General features: G+C 43.4%; 1 protein-coding gene across 1 annotated transcript; it reads right to left on the bottom strand.

The window, feature by feature from the left end:
- Positions 1-23266: 23266 nt before the first annotated feature.
- Positions 23267-24670, bottom strand: LOC134046292 (putative protein CRIPAK). Its single transcript, XM_062496625.1, has one exon. It carries the CDS (start codon positions 24668-24670, stop codon positions 23267-23269), a length of 1404 nt encoding a protein of 467 aa, XP_062352609.1.
- Positions 24671-25147: the final 477 nt, after the last annotated feature.

Raw genomic sequence — 25147 nt, 5'->3', positions numbered from 1 at the left:
TACGTGGGGTAAGAAAAAGAAAAATACTGACTCTGAGGACTGGAAGGGTAAAACAAGCCTGGTAAGAAGATCCTGCTTCAGTAATTCACAGATTAAGTATTCCTTTGAAATTCTGGGCTGCACCTTACTGGTATTACACAAGACTCCCATATCTTTCCTTAGAACTTGCTGCTGGTTTGTGGTTATCAGCCCTGAATTTTGTGGTTCATGTTTTCAGGTGGTTACGGTTCCCTTCAGGCTTAACTCTGGACTACTGCCTTCATGAGAGGGTTATGTAGAAGTTGCAGGTCCAGGACTCAATTTTCTTTGTGGAGCCAGCTCCTAGTTTTCTGACCATGCTTAAGGTGACTGATTAAAGTCCAGCTGTTGCCACATGATAAACACAAATGGATCCTTTGGATTAGACCTCCTGCTACAGTTACAACTGGCTTATTTTTCCCATTCTTAAATGCCTGGGAACTTATGTTAGGACCCCTCGATGCTGTAGTACCAAAGCAAGAACAAGAGACCTGTGGAGGAACGCAAAATCTCTAAACAAACTGAAAATAAATTTTGCAGCTGGAGGATACCAAGAGGAAAAGGAAGAACTGCCAATACATGCAGCATTTTTCAGCCTATCATTATGTGCCAATTTTAGCTTGTCAACCATTGTTGGCAGTGGCCAGAGAATGTGAGTGATTTTCATTAATTACAATTTCCCTGCCAATATAGATAACCAGAATTTTCTTCTACCTCATTGATGTGCAATGTGACTTTTCTTTCTCTTTTCTCATTTTTTTCTCAGTTACAAAACTTCCAGTTATCTTTGGAAACGGGAACTTTCACCAGGCCATAAGCCTGCAATTTTTTTCCTGAATTGAAGTTGTGTCTCATTGATTTAAGTTCTGTTTTACACTTGCTTGCACCTTCTAGGACACTGAATGCTAATCAGCTTTTCTGTAGTTTCAGCTGTTCTTAGATGATGGTACAACCTTCTCTTCTCTGCACTGGATTTATTTTTTTCAAAAGGCAATAAAACAAACCCCAAACTTTCCTTCCTTTGTCTTGGCTATGGGATGAGTGCACAGAAAGCGAGATTGAAAGGGAGCAAAAATATCCATTTAAGGAAGATCACATTGTGTTAATAATGAGCCAGAGTTTGTGGGAGTAAATCAGCTAGGAAGCTGGTGAAAGCTGAAATTTTGGTGTTAATGTATCTCATGTTTTGTTGTCACCTGTGCAAATGGTGAAATTTAACTCACATGTTCTAGCCACAGTTATCAAAGTATATGTAAGCAAGGGCTACAAGGAGAGGCAAAGCCATTTGTCTTTGTAAAAGGTATATAAAGGGATATTCTTTACTGCTTCTGTCTTGCTTGTAATTTTAGATTAGCAGAACTACATTGATGTTGATCCTTTGTCATTAGCAAGACTTTAGTTATTTTGTTCATGGAGTAGCAAGTGATTTTGAAGCCTATGGGGTTTTTGCTCAGATTTACTCCAATATTCAGTGGTTAATTTTTTTCTCCCTACATGGAATATTTAGTCATGGTTGAACAAATAACAGATGAGCAAGTCTGAGAAAAGTGAAAGCTAATTTAAACCATTGATTCAAGACTGCTGGTATATTCAGAACATTTTGTTTAATGTTTCTGTTGTCCTAAACAATTGTATCTTCAGCACAAGAGGCAAAAACGCTAGAGTCTTCCATAGCAATGTTCTCAGCCACTCCATCACTTTCTGTGAGGCCAAGCTAATAGTCTTCCTCTCTTTAAAGGATAACATCTGCTCTGCCCACAAACTTAAGGCTCACTGTCTGAAATAATCCCTGCATTCTGTTTTAGGCTCCAGCTGAAAATACTCAGTTCACTTTCTGTGTTAGCACAGAAGATCAGCCTGAGTTTCTCACCTTTTGGCAACCTGCCATTGAAATTAGAAAAATGTTTAGAACTAAACAGGTCTATCTCAATGATGGATAGACAGTGTTTAGAGATAAGGTTTTGGATGGCAAAATAATGTTATTATCCAGCTTTCCATCAATTATTCTAAACATATCTAGTTTCTTCAGCAGTTCTAGAGAGTACCAGTGGTCTAGTTTGATTTATTTGCTTATCTTAATCATCTGGCCACTGGCATTTATGAAAAAAATCTTTAAGATTGGATGTAGTAGAAATAAAATTTTAAAAAGTACTAACTTTGGCATGTTTCTCTCATGTCTCCATTATGGTATTCAAGGCAGCTTTTCATCTGTGATTTAGTTTACCTACAGCTTTATCTTTCTAGTTTCTTATTAAATAAAATCTGATTCATACAGGAAGCATTTATATCCAAGTCATAACACCATGAAACATACATGTAATCTCCTGATTAAGTTCCTACCTGAGGAGATGACCAGATTGACCATTTTGTACCTGTTGAGATCCAAATTGCTATTTCCATTCTCCTGTTTCTGAGTGAGAATCTGGGCACTCCTTCAGGTCACTTTTGTAAGCAGATTGAATCTCTGCTCTTATCTCTCCATCCTGATGGACCTGAATCTTCACTAATTCTACCTTGGGACCCTGAAGTACTTTGCTTTTTCTGTCCTTCAGGATGTTCCACAAAGAAAATGATCCAGGCTTGATCTTGTATGTCGCTGTCAACATTTCCAAAAGTCTGTGAAGAGCCCTGCTAATTGTGCTTCTGTGCTTGCATGCCCATGATCACGTTCAGCTGTTTAGCTGAACTCTAGGAACAGTCAGGCCTCATTAGCTAATCATACCTTTGGTGAAAAAAATTGTGTGTGACATCTTCATGGACATAAATGCCCTCTAGTGACTGGTGATCACGGTAAAGAGCTGTACTTTAGGTACAGCCTGTGCGTTCTTTGATAAATATCTTGTCTGTCTGTCTTGAGGAGTTACTTAGCTGGATCATTGGCCATTTATGGTACTGGTCTGTTGTGGGAAAATTCTGTGAAGTTTAGGGTTTTTTGAGATAACATTCACTCCTTATTCTTTAAGTCCATGCTTAGACTGAAGGTATTATATGTGAGAAGCTCCTCTGATACTGCTGTGTTTGCTCAGCTTTTCCTTCTCTCCCTCTTTTTCAGATGACATTACCATAACATTGCTGTCACTTTTCTCTGACAATCCTCAGTACCATGTTTTACCTCAATATGGAGCAGCACATTTGCAACCAATATTACTGGGTCTAATCATGCTTCTAATTTGTGTTTTTCCACAACTGGAATAACTTAATTCTCCTTAATGAGCATGAGAACTGGGAACAGGAGGATTGGGACTGCTTGGTTCTGTTCCAAGCTCTTACTGTGAGATAACTTGTACACTTTAATAGTTTTATTTTTTTGTTTTTTTCTTAAAACTCTTGGATCCCTAATTCCTCATTTCTTCTTCTGTTAGCTGGAGTTCAGAGATCCAAAGAGCATTCCAGCAGAAAAAGTACAGGATACCCATTGCCTTTGCTTTTTAGCATGATAGTGCCAACCCCTCTGGAGAAGACCCTACCACTGCTGCTCATTGACCTGTGGATGGATGGCTCTGCTCACCATTTGAGCTTTCCCCAGTGCAGACAAAGCCCTTTGAAGCCACACTTAACCAGAGCCTTGAGTCTAGACCTCATCCAAGTCGTTGTCAGACCAAGAGATGTCTTTCATCCACTTGACTGGGAGACACAGGTCTTGCCCATTGGCAAAAGGTTTGGCACAATTTCCAAACTGGAACTAAGCACTGTCCATGCAGTGCTGGCCATGCTTTACCCAGTCTTTGATTGCCCAGCTGGGACCTGCTGCTCTTCCTGCAAACCCTTTCTTGTGTTCCAAGGTGGGTTCACCCGACTCCTGGAAGTCCTCCCTCCCTGCTCCCAGCTCATCCTTATCTTTCTGCCTGTGCAGGCTGGCTGGGTTCTGCTGGCAGCCCCGCCAGGTTGGGAGCAACACTGCTGGTTTGCACATGAGTGCATCACTGCCAACAAGATGCTGCTCAGCCTCCTTCACTGACCATGCTCACTTTGGTTTGGGTTTTGTTCCTTTTAATGCTGCTAATCCCCAAATCTTATGTTGGATGAATACAGGACTGCTAAAGATTTTTTTTTTTTTTGGTAAAAGAGCCGTGCAAAACTCTATAGTCAGCATGTGAATGATATCTGGGAAGGGGGAAAACCAGCTGATCTTGGCTGTGTCTCAGGGTAGCTGAAGGTTTCACATTAGTCTGGGCTGATTTATTTGGAGCTCTTTCACACTAGGGTGCTTGCAGTACCTGCTATACAAACATATTCTGTGTGCTTTCATGCACATGTGTTATTTTCCATGTTGGTCTTAAAAGGATTTGCCATTGCTATTCATATTCCCATCCCTTTTGAGTGTCATTACCTTCTGCCATGATAATTAAACCAAAAAGGGGGAGGGGGGCAAATAGCTATACAAATAAAAACTACAAATTTGTCACATTTGACAAAGGCATCAATGTTAAAACAGAGGTTTTTGATACCATGACTGCTTCCTTGTTATACGGAGTGAAGGGAAAATGCAACTGATGTCGTGTTTTTTTAGTGATTAAGTGGTTAATGATTTAATGAACTAAAAAAAATCTCATTTGTTGCATCCCTTGGACTCAGAAAAAAACCTCAAAGAGCTGATTTTCTGTGTACCTCAGTCCAATATTGCTACCTGCTGGGATATGAACACAATCTCTAAATAAATTGCAAGTGGCCTTGGGCAAATGGAAGAGTTTTGCTTTGATCTTGCTAGAGAGAATGAACTCAAATGTTCAATCAATCAAATTCATAACTTCTAGCTACAATCGGCCTGACAACAGCCTATTATTTATTTTTAAAATCATATATTTCATTATTGCAAAACACACAGTCTCTCGTGGGGGGAAAAGCCTAAATTATTGATAAGCCTTGTATGTGACTGAGTTTGTTGGTTTTGACATGCTTGTCACTAACTATTGTCAGGAAGAATTTACTAAGATGTTAAGTCTGAAAAGTTCGCCAGGAATGTGTGTTGTGCCACATTTAAACTGTGTAGAGAAAACTTTAATAGCTGCTTTCTTCTTGAATTCCTAGTTGGTAAAGACAGCTGAAGGCAGACTGGGCTTTCTAGTGTGAAAACAATGAGTTAGAGCAAGCACCCTTTGTTTTAATTGCTGCAAACCAGATGATTCAGGCTCTGAAATTATCCATGAGTTGGGGATATGAAACTTAAACTTTATTTGCGTGTTCTGGAAATAGCAATTCTCAGTCTGCAGCATATTTATGTGTACAGAAAAGGGAGAACAATTAACCCCACACCTCAAGAGTCTGTTTTCACTAGTGTTTGCCAAAAGCATCTGAAGAGTGGGTAAGGGAAGAGTATATCTGTAAGTCTGTAGGGAGAGACATCCTATTATACAAAAGCATTTATAGAGATGTTATAATGAGTAGTTCCTCCAGCCCAGCTGGAGCTTGTGAGGAGGCTGTGCAGACACCTGGATGCAGCTCCCCCAGGGCTCAGGGACCCCATGGCTGACCTATCAATGTGTGCCTGGTACTGCATAGAGCTCTGCAGGAGAACCACCACCACCACCACTCCCCACTGCTATTTATGTGACCTTTATGGGCCTTACATGTCTGTCAATAAGGAATAATGTAAATATTATTTATGTTATCTGTAAATAATATTTATACTTCCTTCTTCTTCCTTCTGATGCAGCTCTGGAGTGGATTGAAGGCCACATCTGATCCATGAGTATAATATAAATAAAAATCTGCAGAATTGTATAAAACTCTAATATGTCACCCAGTCATAGGGCTTGACAGAGAATTCTGAAGACAATTTTAATGGGAAGATGATGGTATTACAAAATCAAAGTGATTGAAGTAAAACTTGCTTTTCTTCTAAATGCTGGTTCTCTCTGCAGTCTAAATAAGTCATTTTATTTCAGCTTAGTATAACACTGATCTCTTTTTCTTTTGGCTTTGGCATGGCATGATTTAAAATGAAGTATTTCAGGTCACTAAAAGAAGAAAAATTAAATGTTGTCATAATCCCCAGAATGTTCTTTTAGTCATATATTGAAATTATCATTTTAGTACTTCTGGCTGCACTTGTTTCCAAACAATTTGTTGCACAAAATTTTGGATGATATTTCAACATTTTCTATTGACTTCACAACAGTGGAGTATCCCATGGGTTATAAGTTCCATGAGAAGGTAGTGGAAAAGCTGAGCAAGAGGGCTGATTGAACCAAACTTCAACAATCTGAAAGCTGTGAATCTCACCCAAAGTCTTCCAGGGCGCCTCTGCAGACTCTGCAAAGAGAGGCTCTTCCAGGAGCTGGTTTGCCTTGTGCTAAAGCAGTTGAGCATGGACAACCTTCCTCCACAGGAGTGGAGGTTATTATTATTAGTACTATTTGCATTTTTGACATCTTTCCTTGTTTCCTTGTTTTAGCTACCACTGTTTCACAGTTGGTCAGAAGCAACAAAAAATCAGCAAGCAAAAAATCTCCAAACCTTTCCAGGTCCCTCAGTCCAGATGTGTCAGAAACAACACTGTAGAAGCAACAGGCAGCTCTAATAAATCTAGGTGGCTCTGGGAGCTTCCATTCCTAGAGCTTGCTTGGCAACTCTGAGCATGAAGTCACACGGTTTGCCTGGTCTATGTCATGTATGGCAGCCCTATTTACACCTAGGCTTGGGTCCAGACTGTGAATGCCTTTTAAGCCTCACGCCAATTCGCACTTGTTGCAAAGCCTGGAAAACAAGCCTTTCTTTAGGCTTTACTCCTGTGGCATCATTGCACCATGTAATTATAGAGACTGTAATGTTATTTTATTATGAAGGTTTAGCAAGATGAGCAGTTTGGGACACACTTAATGCCTAACATGCTGTTCAACTTGGCTTTGATTTCCGTTATGAGATTTATTATCACAGGGAATACACACTTCACTTGACACTGCTGTGTGCCTGTCTAAGCTGAGTACATAGACTTTTTTAAACTAGAAAGATTTATTTGTTCTTTTTAATGTCTGGGACTAAACTTTTGCATGGAAGGAATGTGTTGCCTAAATATAATGTGATCCTTCCTGGTACAGAGTGGGATAGAATAATTTGCTTTATATCTGTTTTTGTCTGAGAAATATTTCAAAGATCTTTCCTGCCCAGGTTTCCGTAGGGCTCTAAGCAACTGTTACCTGTTTTCAGAAGTTCTAAAGTCTATCAAAATGTACAAATCGTATCTCTTCCCTCTTAGCACGCACACAGGCTCAGATCATGGTAGGGAGACAGTGCCAGTGTTGTGTATCTTGCCAGATGCTTAGCTGCTGTGATAATGAGGGTTATTAAGGAAACAGGGATATTAGCAGCTGCAATTCGTAATAGTGGGGGACTGTGCCTGATGACTCAGAAAGGTCTCCTCAGCTGCTGTGTTCTTGTGCTTAAGGAAGGTGGTGTTTGTTACCTGCCAAGCAGCCTCTGATTTACAATCTCAAAGCACCGTGAAGTGTCAACACCAAATTAATTTCTTTGTGTGTCAGTTGTGATCTTAGACAGTCCCTTCTGATACGTGGTGGTTATGGAAGAGTGGTAAATTCTGCTCTGAGGTTGTTTTGGTTTTTTGGCTCAAGTGAACATCAGAGGAAATCCATCCCTTTTTACTCAACTGTGCTATTGAGAAGAGCAGAGAAATGGCTCAGCTATGTAGCTGGAATCAGTTGGAAGTGTTTTCAAAGGAGAAAATAGCACTTGAAAACTGGATTGTCCTGTGATTTCTCTTAACCTGGTATACTTTGCTGTTAACTATAATCATGGAATCCCAAGCAAGCCACATACCATCTGTTTATCACCTTATTCACTTGGAAATGAACACGCAGCAGGTAATTCTGCTGCTGTGGGTGGCTCAGCCATGATACCTCCAGAAACAATAACTATCAATCACTTCTGTCTGAATTAAGATACCCTCTGTACCAGTTCACAGCAAGGGCAGATGTTGAAAGTTAACCCCACATGCCTGCACAAGGGACCACTAGAACAAGTTTGCCACACAGGACAGGATCCTGTTGCCATTTTGTGTGTCAGAAATTATTCATTGACTTCAGCAGCTGCAGAGTTCCAGCCATGGCTTTGAGTGCACATAGCAAGGTTTGTTTATGAAGAACTCTGATGGCACAGCAAGACCTACTGCCTTCAGGTGCTTTTCAGGACATTTTTCCAGGGAACCTGAACGTGTTACTGCCTCAGTCTGTGCTGCTTTTCTTTACGATTCCAATAATTTATCACAACATTTCATGACTTTGAAACTTGGAGTTTAAGGACACCTTTTTGCCCAGGCAAGTAACTGTGTGCTTTACACATACACCGTATGTGGGCACATCTGAAGGATCCAAAAATGCCACCTCATTGTTTGCTTCTGGATTTTGCATATGAGTCTCCCCATTTGTTTATTGGCATGTTAACACACCAGAAATAAAAACTTGTCTCCAGCAAGTAGAAACCACATAGACAACCTGATGCTTTCCCCATGTGAAAAGTCAAACTACACAAATCAGGCAGTGTAGGATGGTTCAGTTCCTTGTCCTTGCTGTGAAAAATTTTCTGACCTAATTTCCTCAGGTTCTTGAGTTGCTGCTCGTCTGCATCACATGCTTTATCAACATACAATTATTGGCAATTATTTGTTTCCTCAAAAGCATAATTATTGATGCATTTAATTCCTACCCTTACAAAAGCCTGGCCACAATAAACTAAGGGAAATAGAGCTTTATTCCTAAAGATAAGCTGATTTATTCTAGCAGTGTAGTTGCAATGGGACTCTGTGAACTAATAGAGGGACAAAATGAAGCAAGAGGATGATAATCAGTACACACAGGCTGGAAGAAATATCCAGGCTGGCATAAAGCAGGGATTCGGTGTGCCCATGTTCCCAGCAGAGCTCCAGCTACCTGTGCCTCTGACTGCATGGGCAGTGCTGAGCTCCAGACTGCACCTGCTCAGAGCATTGCCAGCTCCTGTCCTTATTCTGGTTTTTGATACATACAAGAATGCAGGTGTGATATCTCAAGCTGGTCCATGAAGCTCCCCAGGAAATCTTTCTGTGCAGCACCATTTCTGATGCTGGTGCATTTCCCACTGTCAAGTGGAACACCTTGGGTTTTGCCATGCTGTGGTGTGGTTTGGAGGTGTCCTGCTCCCAGGGAGAGCAGCATCTGAGACAAGAACCACTCATCAATGTCCATCCTGATCCTGGCACTCAGCTTATTGTCTATCCACCAGTTTTAGGTTCACTGTCTTGGTGGGGGGCTTCATGATTGATTTTCCTAGAATGACACTGACAATGGTTGATGGCCAGTTTCTTTGTTCTCATTGTGTACTTTTAGTTAAACTTCTTAAATCATAAAGTGCTTATAGTCCCATTTTTATCCTTGTGGTAGAACAAACTGCAACTGCTCTTCTGGATATAAGATGTGGTTATCTGTAAATGCATGGGAGAGAGTGGATTATGCAAATATGCTTATTATTCTGTTATGGTGCTGATGGTAGTTTGTTTGTGCATTTTTTGTCTTTGGTTTATTTTTAATTTGAGCTCGTTAACTCTTGAGGCAACATGCATTTTTTTCTGCAATCTAAAGACAAAATCACAGGAAAAAAGATTGTTGCCACCTCTATTATGCCTGGGCAGAGACATAAAAACAAAGAGGCTGCACATTGTTGACCAAGCCTCTCTTAAATCCCCCCAGCTCTTCCTATTTCAGTCTTGTTTTCTCACTCCTAAGCTGAAAGTATCAACCAGGAGCAAACATACAATGTTTTTGTAGTTGTTTCCTTAGAAATTAGGCAGTTCTGCTACACCTTAATTGCATATGTGGCAGATCCTGTCATAAGTCATTCTGACAAAAAGGCCAGGGAACGTTAATATTTTTGTTTACAGTATGTTAAACAGATGTTTTTTTCAGTATAGAGATAAGACTACATTAAATATGATTTTATAAATAGAGGCTCTCACAGCTCAGCTCCTCTCTGGACTGCTCTGATTTGCTTGTTGGATGATTATAATGGGTTTTTAATTACACCTGTTAGCCAAGGTGTATATCAGAACTAAATTACAGTCAAGATTTTACCAGTGCACAATGAGCTGAAAAATGCTTTTTGTCCATAAGAACAAAGAAATTATTTTTTCACATTATCAAAATTACAGAAGCTTCCTGGGCAAACATAGTGATAACACAGTAGATTAAGACTGACAAACTTTTTCTTTATTTATTTTTATTATTTTTTTGTTTTGGAAGGTGCTTAGTAATTACTCCCAGCAAGTTTAACTCCTTGTGAGCAGCTGGTGGGTTTCATACTTGGTGAAATTTGCAGCAAGTTATTTTGTCTTGGGTTTTTTTCTAAACTTTTTTTCTTAAGAATGAAGAAGGCCAATTGTGACATTAAAAAAAAATGAAAATACCCCACAAGGAAAAAATATCCTACCCAAAACTAAAAGGCTTGTGTTTAGAAGAATGAGGACAAATTATTTTCATCCTTGAAAGAAAAGTTTTAAAACTGTTCAATCTTTTCTGAGTCATCTGCAGCTGTCACTTAGACTGAGAGGTACCTCTATCTGCCATGAGGAGTTGGACAGCTGGAATCATAAAGGACTGGCTATTTAGGTTGTATACGAATGCTCAGTGAAGTTACAGGAGCACAATAATTCCATATAAACAATGATTGAGGTAATATTTAGAACAGGCTCGCTTAGTGCAGGCTCTCAAATTCATTATTTCAAACATAAATGTCAGACTGATCCAAGTCCTGCTGCGGCCAGTGGAAATAAGCCCAGTTTCAAAATTTTGGTTTTGATTATGACTAGATCCAATATATTTTGAATTTACCTGAAACACAGGGTGAAGTTTTTGAAAGTACTGATGTGAATTAGGCTTCCAGCTGCAGAAGTCTATTGAAACATTTTTGAGCATTTCATTGGTGTTCTGGTGTGCTTTTTAGCCAGGAGTTGTGCTTAGCCAGAAGCACATGATGGTTTAAACATCAGAAGGTCTGGGAAGGCCAGAAGGGATGTGCTTTGCAGGTCTGCCCTTTCTGGGAGTGTGCACAGAGGGAGGCTGATGGATTTGCTGGGAGACCAAATTCTTTAGGTCCTAACCCAGCAAAAGGCAAGTCTTGGCCAACCTGCATCTTTGTTTTAGAGCATGGCAGCTGTTGAATTCCTGATTTCCACAAGGAGAGACTAAGGAGAGCCCACCATTGGTGTCTCAAGGAAACCCAGATGTGATTGAAAAAGCCCTGTATGCAGTGAGGGACTTGACTGTTGGATGACTATAAGATGCCTGTTGCTTATCCTTTTATAAAATAAATTTTTCCAGTATCACACTGTATCTGGGAAGCCACCATACACCTCCCATATTTGTTTTTTTCACGTTCCAAAAGCATTCCTGGGTGTGCCAACATGCAGGGACATTGCTGGTCATGGGAATGACACAAGCTGTGGTACCTGGAAGCCCAGCTGCACTGCTCCAAGAACTCAAGTGTTTGAAGAGTGTGAAATGGAGTTCAAATAAACTGTCTTGATTCCTGACTTGTGTCAGGAAGAGTAATTTCACTGTGTGAGTGAGTCTTTTGCTCTGTCTTTCAGAATTTTTTTACTTACTGGTGTTTTAAGTGAACTGATTACAATAATTATGTAGGTCTGAACTTCTCTGAATAGCACAAGAGCAGGTGCTTCCATAGTTTGTCTCATAAATGCAGAAGTCTGCTCTCAAAGGATGCTTGTCTCGGAGTGTAAAAAGTCATTTTTTGGTTGTTACAACCTGGGTAATGCTGACCCCAGCTGCATGCCCTTTCAGCAGATCAGCACTGCCTAGTGAAAAGAGCAAGAGATCTCTTTTCCCTGCATATTTTGAGAAAGGGAGGGGTTGTTTCTTTATAAAATTTTGGGAAACTAAAAGCTCTTCTGTAAAGAAAGAAGAGTGGATGTCAAATGAAGGAATGGTGAAACAGTAACCGATAGATACCATTGTTGAAAAGCTGTGCAGCCCAAGGACATTAGTCAGGCATTGGAAGGGAAAAAGTGCAAAAAGCAAAGCTGATTGCCATGTTTACCTGCCTTGGTGAACTTACCCACAGGGCAGCCTTCCCTGCTGAATTTACTGCCCATAAATGTGCACATGCACTAAGCAGGCACTATCTCTATTCTTGCCTCATATATCTTTCAGAGAATGAACCTGGTGTGTTTCTGAAGGTATTGCTTAATGGCCAAGGGGTAAATGGACCACTTGAGATAAGCCATATTTGAAGGAGCCTGTAGGCATGTTGTTCATGAACTTTAATTTTTCCCTGAGTGGAACTGGAAGACAATAAGCTGAATGTCGAAAGGTGGTGATGGGAAAGTAGCACAAAAACAAGGCATAAGAGGAAATGCAAGGCATGAGAAAATAGGAAGAGATGAGTAGATGAGAAGATGGAATAAATGGAAATGAAGAGAGAAGGACAGAGTGAGACAGCTGGTACTAAGTGATTGGTCCTAGGATGAGCCTCCAGAGATTTTATTAGCTCTTCTGCTCCAATCATGCAGAGAGCAACTGACTGTAGATATTGGCTCAGACACTGTTTCCAGATTCATCCAAAACAAGTGTTAATACTGGTTTGAATGAAGCATTTTAGAGCTTCATAGAGAAAGACTGAATATGGTCCCCTGGGCTCTAATCTGATGGTGAACAGTGGTGTTATCCATTGTGCTGATTCTGATTCTAGTGAAATTCAGAGGGTTCACTCATACAGGGTGTTATCAAACTTCAGCAGGAGCAACTTTTAGCACCAGGTCCAAGGCTGACAAAAAGAGAGGCTAACTATGCTTCCATGGTAACCTTCTCTTTTGGAAATGCCAAAATAGTGGCTGAATCCGGTTTAGATGTGGCACATTAGAGCCGGCATGGTTGCAAACGTCAATCTAATTGATTTGGGGAGTAATGCTTATTGTTATACACAGTTCCTGCCAGGACCATGAATACAGAGTATAGAAGGCCAGAGCTGTAACGGGTATGAATTTTCTACACAGAAATCTCTTCTGTTTCATGGAACCAAATAGTTCTTTCACTTGTTAAGTGTCTGCCACTTCTTGCTGGATGTTGACAGTCAGAACTCTTCCCAAATGTTCTCCTCCTCATTGCTCTGCTGACTTTGGCCAATGTGTGATGGCTGGGACAGCCCCTCCAAAGTGAACACAGCAGGACTGCCAGTTTCTGACTTTTTCTTGTTTTTACAGGAGAAGCAACAGTGCAATGACTGTATAACTTCCCTGATGCTGCTGACTTGAAATGAACCCAGGTAGCATGTTTATCACAAATCACAGCTCTCTTTCAGAAATCAAATTACCTTTGATCTCCAAATCCTCCATTTGTTATCATACAAGACCAGAAAGCCTGATTCATAGAAAAGAAGGCACAACCATGTTCAAGAAGCTGGCCATGGCCTCTGTTGCTTCTCCTTTCCTGAGGTGCTTGAGCCCATATGAAGGGACTCACATGCTTTAGGGCCTCCAAATGACAAGAGAGTGCATTGGCAGTAAAAAGAGACATACCGTAGGGCTGTGGCAACTGGAGTACACAGCGTTATAACAAGTAGCTCTCCAGCTGCTCTCAGCCTTGACAAGTACCCTATTGAAATGCAGATGCCTCCTTCTTGCACCCAAGGAAGCAAATGGTTCAGCCAGAGTACGTTCCTCTGGCTCTAATGAGAAAGAGGGGAAAGGATGAGCTTTTGATAATATCTAATCATCTCAGCTTGTCTGTGCCTCAGGGTAGGGCCGTATCTTGCAGGTGCTTTGCACATTATTCTGTTATGAAATTTAATATTTGGCCTATCCTGCCTACAGCCCAGCCAAGAAGACGCAGTGGTATCTGAGGATTTGCTTCCTATTTTTTTGACTTTGTGGCAGTAAGTGGGAATGACCTCAACCTTGACATGGAATTTTATAAGCATTTACCTACAGATGGATGTTAATAAATATTTCTTGCATTCTAATATCCTTCCACTTAAACATTATTAGTAAAATCTCCCTTCATCCTTTAACCACCGGAGCTAGACATTTCTGAGCTTTTGAAAAGAGACAAACATGCAACAAATCGCGCTTGACTAATTTTGTTAAATTCTACAGAAAAGCAAATGTGAAGTCAAGTCTCTAGAGGTTGAGTCTTTGGCAAGAGGAATTTATAAGTGGAGTACTATTTGTTCTCTGATTATTTGCTCCACTGACAGTAGATGAAGAAAAGACGAAGCAGAAGATTTGTGCTAATTTAGAGAAATGTTTGAAAATGTTTGCCTTGCAAATCCAAATATATTAGCTAAATGTTATTGAATAATAATGAGAATGGGCATTTATGGACTGAAGGACTTTGGAACTATGCAAAATTAATTTGTATTTATTTAACACTGCCTTTCAATGGATTTTTGTTCATGTTTCTGCAGCTTGGATTTCCTTGCAAGAGCTGATCTCTTTTTATAGCACTTCTTTATTTTAGTAACCAGCCTAAGTGCCTTGGTTCCCTAACAAAGCTTGAACAAGAAACGAAGTAAATATACAAAGCAAGGGCTTGCTTCTCAGAGGTGCTATTGTTTGTACAATGGTAAAGTGCCGGCATCTCTGCTGAGGCCTGGGCCACCTCTTGCTGGATGTGTAGTAACCCCAAATCTTCCCAGACAAATGGCTGAAAGAAAAGAATTCTGTTATCTTTGACTTGCAGGCAGAGCGCTGAAGTGGGGAGCAAGCAGGAGACCCAACCCAGTCTCTGGTAGCAGTGATCTGGGCTTCCCCGAGCCACAACCCCTTACCCCAAGCATGATTCCCTCTTCTTATCCAAAAGAAACTCTCCACCTGATGCCTTTTTCTTACACAAAGAGAAATATTTCATCAGATTAAAATGAAGGATGAGAGTCATAGGTAAGGAGATCTGAGAAGGACTTACTAGTAAAAAGTAGCTATTAAAAGTGAAAACTCAAGAGCTCGCCAATGTTTCATGCAAAGATGACCTTGTCCATCCAGCCCATGCCCACAAACACCATGTGGGAGATGAGATGAGCATCCTCTTCCTCAGTCTTGCAGCACCCTGGGTGTCTTCCTGGTGTTTCTGCATCCCATTCTGCTATGCCCTGAAGCACAGCAGTGCTCAATCCTGTGTGGTCAGCTCTGTGCTGAAGGACATACACCTGGATGTTGTTCTCCTGTGAGCCAGTGTGGAGCATGGCCAGGCGTTGGTTTACAGACTGGGGCTGCAAAGACCCTCACCTCTTCTGCTGCACCTCATATAAAGGGCACCTAGGCTCATTTCATCCCCATACATCCTCTGTAGTGCAGCCTCAGGAGCCTGTTTATTCCTTCTTTCTCACTGAGATGAGATTGAGGAACTCCTAAATCCTTTCTGATAACTTCCCTAACAGCTCCATCAAGCTCCACACTACAGACTCCTGCTCCTCCAGGGGGCTGGTGGCCCAGACTCAACATCTTTATGTCTGTAAGGAACATAGAGGGTTGTTACTCATTCCTCTTTTGTAACAGTCATTCACATGTGAAAGATTTTGGCCTCTCTGCCTTTTTCTTTTGTTCTAGACTAACCAAACCCGTGGGAATTTTGCCTCTGGTGTGGGTGGGGATTCTTGGAGCTCAAGTAGTTCCACTTGCCACCTCTCCATCACTGCAGAGCCCATGTCCCATGTGTGTCCTTCCTGTACCTCCCTAAGAAGTTAGGATCCCCCCCAAGGGATGGAAATGTCACCAAGGACTTGTGGAAAGGCCAGTGAAAGTGTTTTACAGTTTCTCTAGTAAACCAGAGAATAAGTAGCATTTGACAATAGGAACAAAAGCAGAATGTCATGTTCCTTTTCTCTATGGGTGTGGAAGTGTTAAAGGCTTTTAGGCTCTGCTGAGGACAAGGTAAAAGAAGTCCCCAGCACGTCTGTAAGAGTTGCACTGATGCCTGCAGGTACATGTGTTATCTGTAGCAACACAATACTTTTGCAGAGGGCTTTGGGAAGTGTGAGAATGAAACAGACTCTTTTTAATCTCATTTATTTCCTCAGGCCATCTGGATTTAGTAAACACTCAAGATGACTGACAGGAAAAAGTTGAACCTTAGCACTAACAGGTTCATACGTGCATTGAAAGCCAGGACTTTCTGCACTCTAAGCATTGGCTGGATCATTGGCTTGCTATGAAGCCTTAATAGCTTTTCTGCAGTTTATGTGTCTTAAAGTAGGTCCAGCTCTGACTTCTTGCCTCATGGGGTGTTTGGGAATGTTTCTTACTTATCGCTGAGAGTGGACAGCATTACTGAAAAAAAAAGCTATCAGTCTTATCCAAGGCTCATTAAAACCTTGTGAATTTGGCTTGTGCAAAGTCATTCTCAGGAGTTACCTGTTGAAGTTGCTTTACACCTTCTTGTGTGAGAATGGCAGAGCTGGGCCTTTCAAATGATTTCCAAATGAATCTGCTCTCAATGTGGTCAGGAGAATCTCACTCTGGCTTCAGTGGAAGCTTGGGATAAGGTCCAAAGTAAAAGAATTGGCACTCTGGGGGATTGAATGAAAACTAGCAACTAATAAATGAAAAGTACTTTTGTTCATCCAGGCTGGCAAGGAGCCTGTCTGTAGGGGGAACACCAGTGCCCAAGTATGTTCTTTATCCATTTGGATTTGTACAATGCTAAAATGGGAGCCTGGCCAAAGCAGGAGGTGCCCCTGCCACAAGAAGCAAGCTTAGCTCTGTGAGCCATTTATGATATCTGTGTGGAACAGGGCTCCCAACTCCATGAAATCTTTCTCTTTGCCTGTTCCTGTTTGAGTCTGTCTAGCACAGACTTCCATTAAAGACCCTGCTATGTTGCTGACCTCTGTGCAGTGCTGAGTATGGTGGGAGCATTTGGATGTAAATTGTGCAAAACATCAGCTAGAGGCCTGGATGCTTTTTGGTCTCATAGTCCTTAAAGTTCCTTCACTGGGAGGACTTTCAGATGGTTTAGTCAGCTTAGCTCTTTTCCTGCCTTGAAGTAGCACCAGGTGTCTAACCCACCAACACTTGTGTGACCCTGTACCTACCTCTCTACTCACTGGTGTCAGAAAGGGGATGAGTAAACTTTAAGTTCACTTATGGTTTCTGGGGTTTAAAAGTAAACCTGTAAACCTTGATTTATTTTGATGTGAAGGCAGCAGAAGGAAGGTTAAAGTGGTATTTTCCAGTATTGTCACCTATCTGATGCTTACCCTTGTCTATAGTCCTGCTGTGAGTCTTGTATAGTTTTACTGAAATTTGTGTTATGGTAGGTGTTATGAGAAGGGGGATATCCCTCTTTATTGTTCCTGATCCAGAAAACTGAGGAAGCAAATATTCTACTTAGACTTCACAGTGTATTTTAATATTAGGAGAAAGAGCTGTTTAATGCCTTTTCTTGAGGTTTAAACTCAAGATATGAGGTTAAATTATAAAATATGGTCTAAATATTGTATGAATGAAAAGCTGCTGGAGGGAGTTTTCAGGAATCATTTAGCTGAGCCACACCTTAAATATCTCCCTGATATTTGTGCCTGGGCACACTAATTACAAACACTCCCCCACAGCTGAGACTTGTGTAGGACATTTTATTCAAGTCAGGCATATCTTAATAGGTGCTACAGCATGATACAATGAAATGATAAGACAATCTCTAGCTGCAGCATCATGGAAGAGCTTTTTAAATTGCAAACAAAAACTCCCACCTATTGCAAGGCATCTTGGTCAGCTGTTTCATGTCTTCCACTGGAGGGGAAGTGGGTGGTTTCCTGCAGGCTGGTAAATCTGAGCCCTGGTTTGACACCACCTCAGTCTGAGGTTGAGCCATTTGAATTTCACGGGTATGCAAAGTGATTGGGATGGAAGTTGCAGGGGGAAGAGGCTTTCAGCTAGTTAGAGCCTTACACTGTTCTTGGTATGATGCCTCCTGATGGGAAGCAGTCTAATAAAGCTTCCATTTTCAAGTTGAGATAAAAGCATTACCTATCCAATAGATCTGTGTGTAGAGACTAATGCCTCTCCGCTTTGTTTTCACGTATTATATGTACAACTGGCATTAATTGTTACAGTTTCCTTATGTTTTTCCAGTATGTTTTTAATCTCTGCAGGCTGTATTGATTTTTTTCCTGTGTTGCTTCTACACTTGCCACCAGGACCTCCTTGTAGATAAGGTGTTTCAATTCAGTGTGTGATATTTCTTGGTAAAACACTCTAAAACACTTTTTCTTTTTTTCTTTCTTTTTTTTTAATGTGTGTTTTTTTTTTCTTCTCTCCCCCCTTTTGCGATGTATTAAAAGGAAGATGCTGGAAGAGAATTCAGAGCACAAAGCAGGGACTTGCAATGCCCTTTCTCGTTCAGCAAACTCTTTTATTCTACTGTGAGGAATGAAACGCTCCTGTTACAGCAAACACAGACTTGTGTTTTACAGCAAAAGCTTTTTAAAAGGTTATATACGGACTGTACACAGAGTTGAGCTTGGTAACAAGAGTGTTTCTGTGTTGCTAATATGGAGAAGAGATCACTTATTCTGAAGTCACAGTTGTTATGGAAGGAACCTTCCTTTTAGTGCTTCTCTCATCTCTTTAATTCCGAGCTGAGGGGATTCTGTTTGGAGATCCAGGAGTTAAGGCAACACATTAGGATGAATTAGGCTTGGGGGCTATGAAAGGGGTGTCCTTGGTCTTTCCTCTTGCCTGATGGATGATGATGATGGGGCATAAAGGTTGACGTAAGGTGCATAAATCCAGTGGCCCCAGATAGAGAAATCACAATATTTTGTACATTGTTAAGGTTTATGATGCATTCCTTAAAAAAATTAAATATTAAAATTCTTCATTACCTCAGCGCTTACAAACAGCAGACATGAAACAGTCTGAAAATACTGGTGGAGATGGACTCCGCTGCCATCTCCAGGCAAACAGAGCTGCCAGAGATGGCTTGTAGTATATCGTGATCACCAGTGTTGTGCAGATGTGATTTATGTCCCTGTCACACATCTCCCACCATCCCAGGCAATCCGAGTGGTTCTGCCACAGGGCAGCTTTTCTCTAGGCATGCTGTCTCTCTGCTGCCAGCCCCCACCTATGCCCTCGGCTGCCCAACCCTAAACTGAGCTGTTGAACCTTGGTATGAGCACAATTCACCTCAGCACAGCACATCTAAAGAAATGTGTTAAAATAAAGTCCAGCCCCAGCCACCCTGGTTGTGAAGGTCCCACAGAAGAGCAGTGGTGCTCCTGTTCCCCCACCCTGCTTTCTCAGCCAGCTGCTGTGGCAGCCCTGATCCAGAGCAATGGCAGTCACATCATTCAGTGACAAGTCCTGGGGAATCCAAACCACTTTCAGTTATAAATTGAGTGGTTTCCCTTGTCTTGGGAGGCAGGACCTTTTTCTGCCCTGTGCACTCCCCTGGACACATGGTTGCTGCCCTCTCTCATTCCTGGTGTGGACTGAGTTAGCCTGCAGCCCTGCCTGCTGCCTGGACAGTATCCTGCTGGTTTCTGGATATGGTATAAACAGGCTAACCCACATTTAGCAGTTAGAAAACTGTGCTTGGAGCATCATGCTGTGCACTTCCCACAGCCTGTATGATGTGCAAGCCAGCAGCCTTGTCTGCCTCAGACATGCATCATTATCTGGGCCTTTCAGATCCACTGCTTCTCATTAGGTCTCTTTCTTTAGCACAACAGTGCCCACCTGTGCACCCCCAAAATGCCAGGGACCCTCCTGGCTGGTGCTGCCGTGGTGATGACACACACACAAAACCAGTGCTCACCAGAGACGATTTTGGTAAGCCACTAACTCCTAGTTCAGCTCCAGACTGATGCTGCTCTGGGGAGTGGAGGACAGGGAAGCACAAGCTACTCTTGTTACTAGGTGGACTAAAAACTCAAATCTGTTTCTGTCCTCTGTCTCCTTTTATTTACACCCTGTTTTGGGGTGCTTATGGACCCCCCACAAATTGTGCAGGAGGTGACTGCACTGCATCCACTACTTTTGCCAGTACTTATGTGGTGATCTCACTGTTCTGGCTAAGTTCTCAGTGCAAGATAGAGCAGAAGAAACTCCCCTTCAAAGCTCAGGGTTCAAAATCAGACCAGTAACTCCCACAGCACTTTATTGCCTGGGAAGCCTATGTCAGCTGCATCTCATATACCATCAGCCTGAGATGCTCCAGAACCCAGCCTCCCACAGGCAGCAGAGGGAGAGGAGATGAGCTTCCCATCAAGTACCAGGACAAGGGAAAGTGCAGCAGCCTGAGCATCTCCCAGTGATGCTCATTCTTTCATTTGCAGTGAAAGAAATTGCCACAAGTAGGTCAAAGAACTTATGCTCTGTTGTCACAGGCTGTACCTCAGGCAAAACACAGCTGAAGGAAAAATCAGAAACATTCCAACCCAGTCAACTTGGATCCTAAGCAGAGTGAACATTGTTAGAGCAGAAGTACATTTCCATCTGATGTCCCTAAATCCAAGTGATCAATTTAGAAAATAATTTAATATTAAAAGTTCAGCCACCTTAATCAGAAATAAGCTCTGATTCAACACAGATGCACAAAAAAAAAAAAAAATGTTTTGAATTTTTAGATCTACACCCCAACCCCAGAGAGCTAAACACTGAATCATCACTGCTCTGAAATGCATGCTGTCTCCTGGAAAGTTGTCCAAAAGGTGAAATGTGCTGTGGTTTGTTTTGTTTCCAGATTCATCTAACTAACTCTTCAAACTTTCAAAGAAACTGTGTAGCTGTCTGGCATTGAAAAGAGGGGATTGGGGAAGAGAGTGGAGGAGGAAGTCGGATTTTCCTTGCGAATTTGAAAATACATTTTTGTACCCCGCTCCCCGACAGAGAACGCGTCTGGAGCACGGCCGGGCTGGCACCTGCTCCCAGCGGGCAGGAGATGGCTCCGTGCACGTCCCGGTGCAGATGGGGGTGCTGCTGTCAGGTTTGCCTCGCTGGGCGGTCCGGAGGGAGGGCACAGCTCAGGAGAGCAGCTCTCCCTGCATCGCGACGCTGCACGGAACAATAGGAAACATTTGCAATGTCTTTATGGGCCACGGGAGATTCAAAGCTGGAAAACGCAGAGCGTGCTACAGACTGGTCATCTGCCCAGGAGCCGGACAAGTCTTGTACCCCCTTTAGTCAGTACAACCAGGAATTTACTAAACTAAACAATTTCCACTGTGTTCCCCCTCTGCAGTATGCAGAATTTCCATGTGTGCATACTCATACAGATATATAATAGAATAATACAGAATATACACTGCTAGCATATATACAAGTATTTTCCCCATCTGTTTTAGTATTTCTTCTATATTTTGAGATACATTGCGGATGCAAATCAGTTGTTTGGAAGCACAGTAAAAAAATTGCCAGAGCCAACACGTAAGCCACAAAAAGGTGTCCCTAGGTAGAAGCTTTCTGAAATTTAACACAAGAGAGGAAAACCTGCTTTTTCATTAGAAAACCATCACCACGCAATACATATTCTTAAAGGTTTGCCTCCCCCACCCCCCCCCCCCACCATACTGGCATAGACAGACTCACACAAATGCTGTTGATTTAGATAAAAAACTCCTGATGCCTAAATGTTGGCTTACAGATGGCAAAGTTCCCTGTAATCCTGTTGAGCAGGTGACCAGGGGTTACTCAGCACAGCTTCCCTCCCAGGGCCCTTGCAGCTCCTAATGGAAGGTGCAGGTGCACATTGAGTGCCAGAACGGCTGGTGAGAATTTAGTTCTCAGAAACTGAAATAAATGCCTCGTTCAGGCAGAATGTGGTGGATATTACTGAGGCTCTTGGCCGTGAGGTGTGGAAACAAACTATTAGGTTAAGTCCTCTCCCTTGTCAGCACGAGATGTGGGCTGCTGTCCTCAAAAACTGTACTCACACTAATTCTTCTCACTTATGTCATGCTTCCCTGAAGTAAAAATCAAACAGTCCCTTTTACTGAAGTAAAATCAAACTCCAATGCTGTTCCTTTCTCTGAGCTTCCCTCTACATCCTGTTTCTTTTGTTTCTAACAGAGGTGGGAATGCAGGCTGTTCAGGATCACAGCTTTCAGCACCAAGACTTAAACGGAAAATAGTGCCTTAATGGTGAAGTTAGAGACAAAAATACCAAACAGAGATTTAAAACACACATTTTCAGGGGTTTCAGTAAAAAATGTAATCCTAAGAGAGAGTTAATCGATACAACTAACTGCAGAAATTATTTTTTAACTAAGTTAATATTTTAAATTATTTAGAAATGCAAATCAAGATCTCTCTTCCTTAAATAATTTCAATTTTAACATTTTTCTTTCATATAAGAAACCTGTAAATCTCCTGGTTTTATTTTTCTTTGATTTTCCTCACAGTAAGATGACCTAAGAATGCTCAACAAAAATTTTAAAAGAAACTTAATTTACATGAACTAAAATAAAATGTGTTGTGTAAAAACAGGACAGTAGCAGTCTCTCTTTTCATTCCTTTTTTGATTTTTGGTTGTCTCTTGGTAATTGTAGGGGTATATTTTTCTAAAATTATTTCAGTACTTACATCTTGAATATTCCAGTTACATTTTAAAATATTTTGTATTATCTTAGTGACATATTTTCAGTTATCAAGCATGGCAGTCATTCACTTCTGCATGTTTTTAATACTGGGGTTTCCTACATCTGTTTATAGCTTCCAAAAAGGTGTGAACTTATTTGCACCAAATTCACTCATAACAGCAAGAGTTTATAATAAAAAGTGATTGTGAAAGTGAGGGAAGCATTAAATATAATGGCAGAACAATTCTTTTAATCATCCAGGATAGGATAAGCGTGAAATGTAGTTATAATATGAATGATAATCTGAAGGGGGAAGTAAGAGCTGAAAGACTGAAAGAATTTCAATTAAAATATATTAAGCTTAACAGATTGTGCAGATAAAGCCCACCAATACAGCAATGATGGGCCCTCCATATATGCCGATGTAGATTCCCCGAGCGCACCAAACAGTTTAATTAAAAATTTATTTCGATGCAATTGTTATTGTAGCCTGACAAACAACCACAGCAGAAAGTCTCACTTCATTTTAGGAGCTGCCGGCGCACAAAGCGTGTCATTGTCGGGGATTTACCCACCCGGTTTTTTTCCAGACCCGGTAAGGGACACTTGGAACGCGCCGCAATGAGCGTATCCTTGTGTTGGTCCTTTGTTCTGGAATTTTATCTAAAGATATAATGAGGGGGAAGGCGGTGGCACAGCCGGAGCCCCGTTTGGTGCAAGAGCCGAGCGCGCTCCATCACTTGGGCTGTGTGTCAGTGCCCTCTCGTGGCTCGCTCCGCGGGGACACAGGGGGACACTGCCACCCGGGGATGTTCCACAGGGGGACACTGCCACCCGGGGATGATCCACACGGGGACACTGCCACCCGGGGATGTTCCACAGGGGGACACTGCCACCCGGGGATGATCCACACGGGGACACTGCCACCCGGGGATGTTCCACAGGGGGACACTGCCACCCGGGGATGATCCACACGGGGACACTGCCACCCGGGGATGATCCACACCGGGACACTGCCACCCGGGGATGATCCACACGGGGACACTGCCACCCGGGGATGATCCACACCGGGACACTGCCACCCGGGGATGTTCCACAGGGGGACACTGCCACCCGGGGATGATCCACACCGGGACACTGCCACCCGGGGATGTTCCACAGGGGGACACTGCCACCCGGGGATGATCCACACGGGGACACTGCCACCCGGGGATGATCCACACCGGGACACTGCCACCCGGGGATGTTCCACAGGGGGACACTGCCACCCGGGGATGATCCACACGGGGACACTGCCACCCGGGGATGATCCACACCGGGACATTGCCACCCGGGGATGATCCACACCGGGACACTGCCACCCGGGGATGTTCCACAGGGGGACACTGCCACCCGGGGATGATCCACACGGGGACACTGCCACCCGGGGATGATCCACACCGGGACATTGCCACCCGGGGATGATCCACACCGGGACATTGCCACCCGGGGATGTTCCACACGGGGACACTGCCACCCGGGGATGATCCACACCGGGACACTGCCACCCGGGGATGATCCACACCGGGACATTGCCACCCGGGGATGATCCACAGGGGGACACTGCCACCCGGGGATGATCCACACGGGGACACTGCCACCCGGGGATGTTCCACAGGGGGACACTGCCACCCGGGGATGATCCACACGGGGACACTGCCACCCGGGGATGATCCACACCGGGACATTGCCACCCGGGGATGTTCCACAGGGGGACACTGCCACCCGGGGATGATCCACACCGGGACACTGCCCCCCGGGGATGTTCCACAGGGGGACACTGCCACCCGGGGATGATCCACACCGGGACACTGCCCCCCGGGGATGTTCCACAGGGGGACACTGCCACCCGGGGATGATCCACAGGGGGACACTGCCCCCCGGGGATGTTCCACAGGGGGACACTGCCCCCCGGGGATGTTCCACACGGGGACACTGCCACCCGGGGATGTTCCATAGGGGGACACTGCCACCCGGGGATGTTCCACAGGGGGACACTGCCCCCCGGGGATGTTCCACGCTGCATCCCCTCTTGAGAGCCCCTCTCACCCCATTGTGTCTTTTGGCTGCACCTGCGCCCTCCGACAGCCCTTGGGGACATCGCCACCTTGGAATGTCCCCATGGGACCGCGCAGGCTGGTGAGCCGTCATTAACCCGTGCAGGTCCATGAGCCGGGGTCACAGCCCTGCCAGCCACGCTATAGAGCACAAAGCACAGAGCACAAAGCACAGGGCACAGGGCACAGAGCACAGGGCACAGGGCACAGAGCACGGGGCTCAGGGCACAGATCACAGGGCACAGATCACAGGGCACAGGGCACAGATCACAGAGCACAGGGCTCAGGGCTCAGGGCACCGGGCACAGGGCACAGGGCACAGATCACAGAGCACAGGGCACAGATCACAGGGCACAGAGCACAGGGCACAGAGCACAGGGCACAGGGCACAGAGCACAGGGCACAGAGCACAGGGCACAGGGCACAGAGCACAGGGCACAGGGCACAGGGCACAGAGCACAGGGCACAGATCACAGGGCACAGAGCACAGGGCACAGGGCACAGAGCACAGGGCACAGGGC

This window comes from Cinclus cinclus, chromosome 7, assembly GCF_963662255.1.
Source record: "Cinclus cinclus chromosome 7, bCinCin1.1, whole genome shotgun sequence".
NCBI classification, from domain to species: Eukaryota; Metazoa; Chordata; class Aves; order Passeriformes; family Cinclidae; genus Cinclus; species Cinclus cinclus.
The sequence above is the reverse complement of the archived record's forward strand: the minus strand, read 5'-3'. Positions and strand labels throughout refer to the sequence as shown.

Excerpts from the sequence above, each read along its gene's own strand:
- LOC134046292 (XM_062496625.1), bottom strand. The coding sequence starts at position 24,670 with ATGTCCCCAAGGGCTGTCGGAGGGCGCAGGTGCAGCCAAAAGACACAA.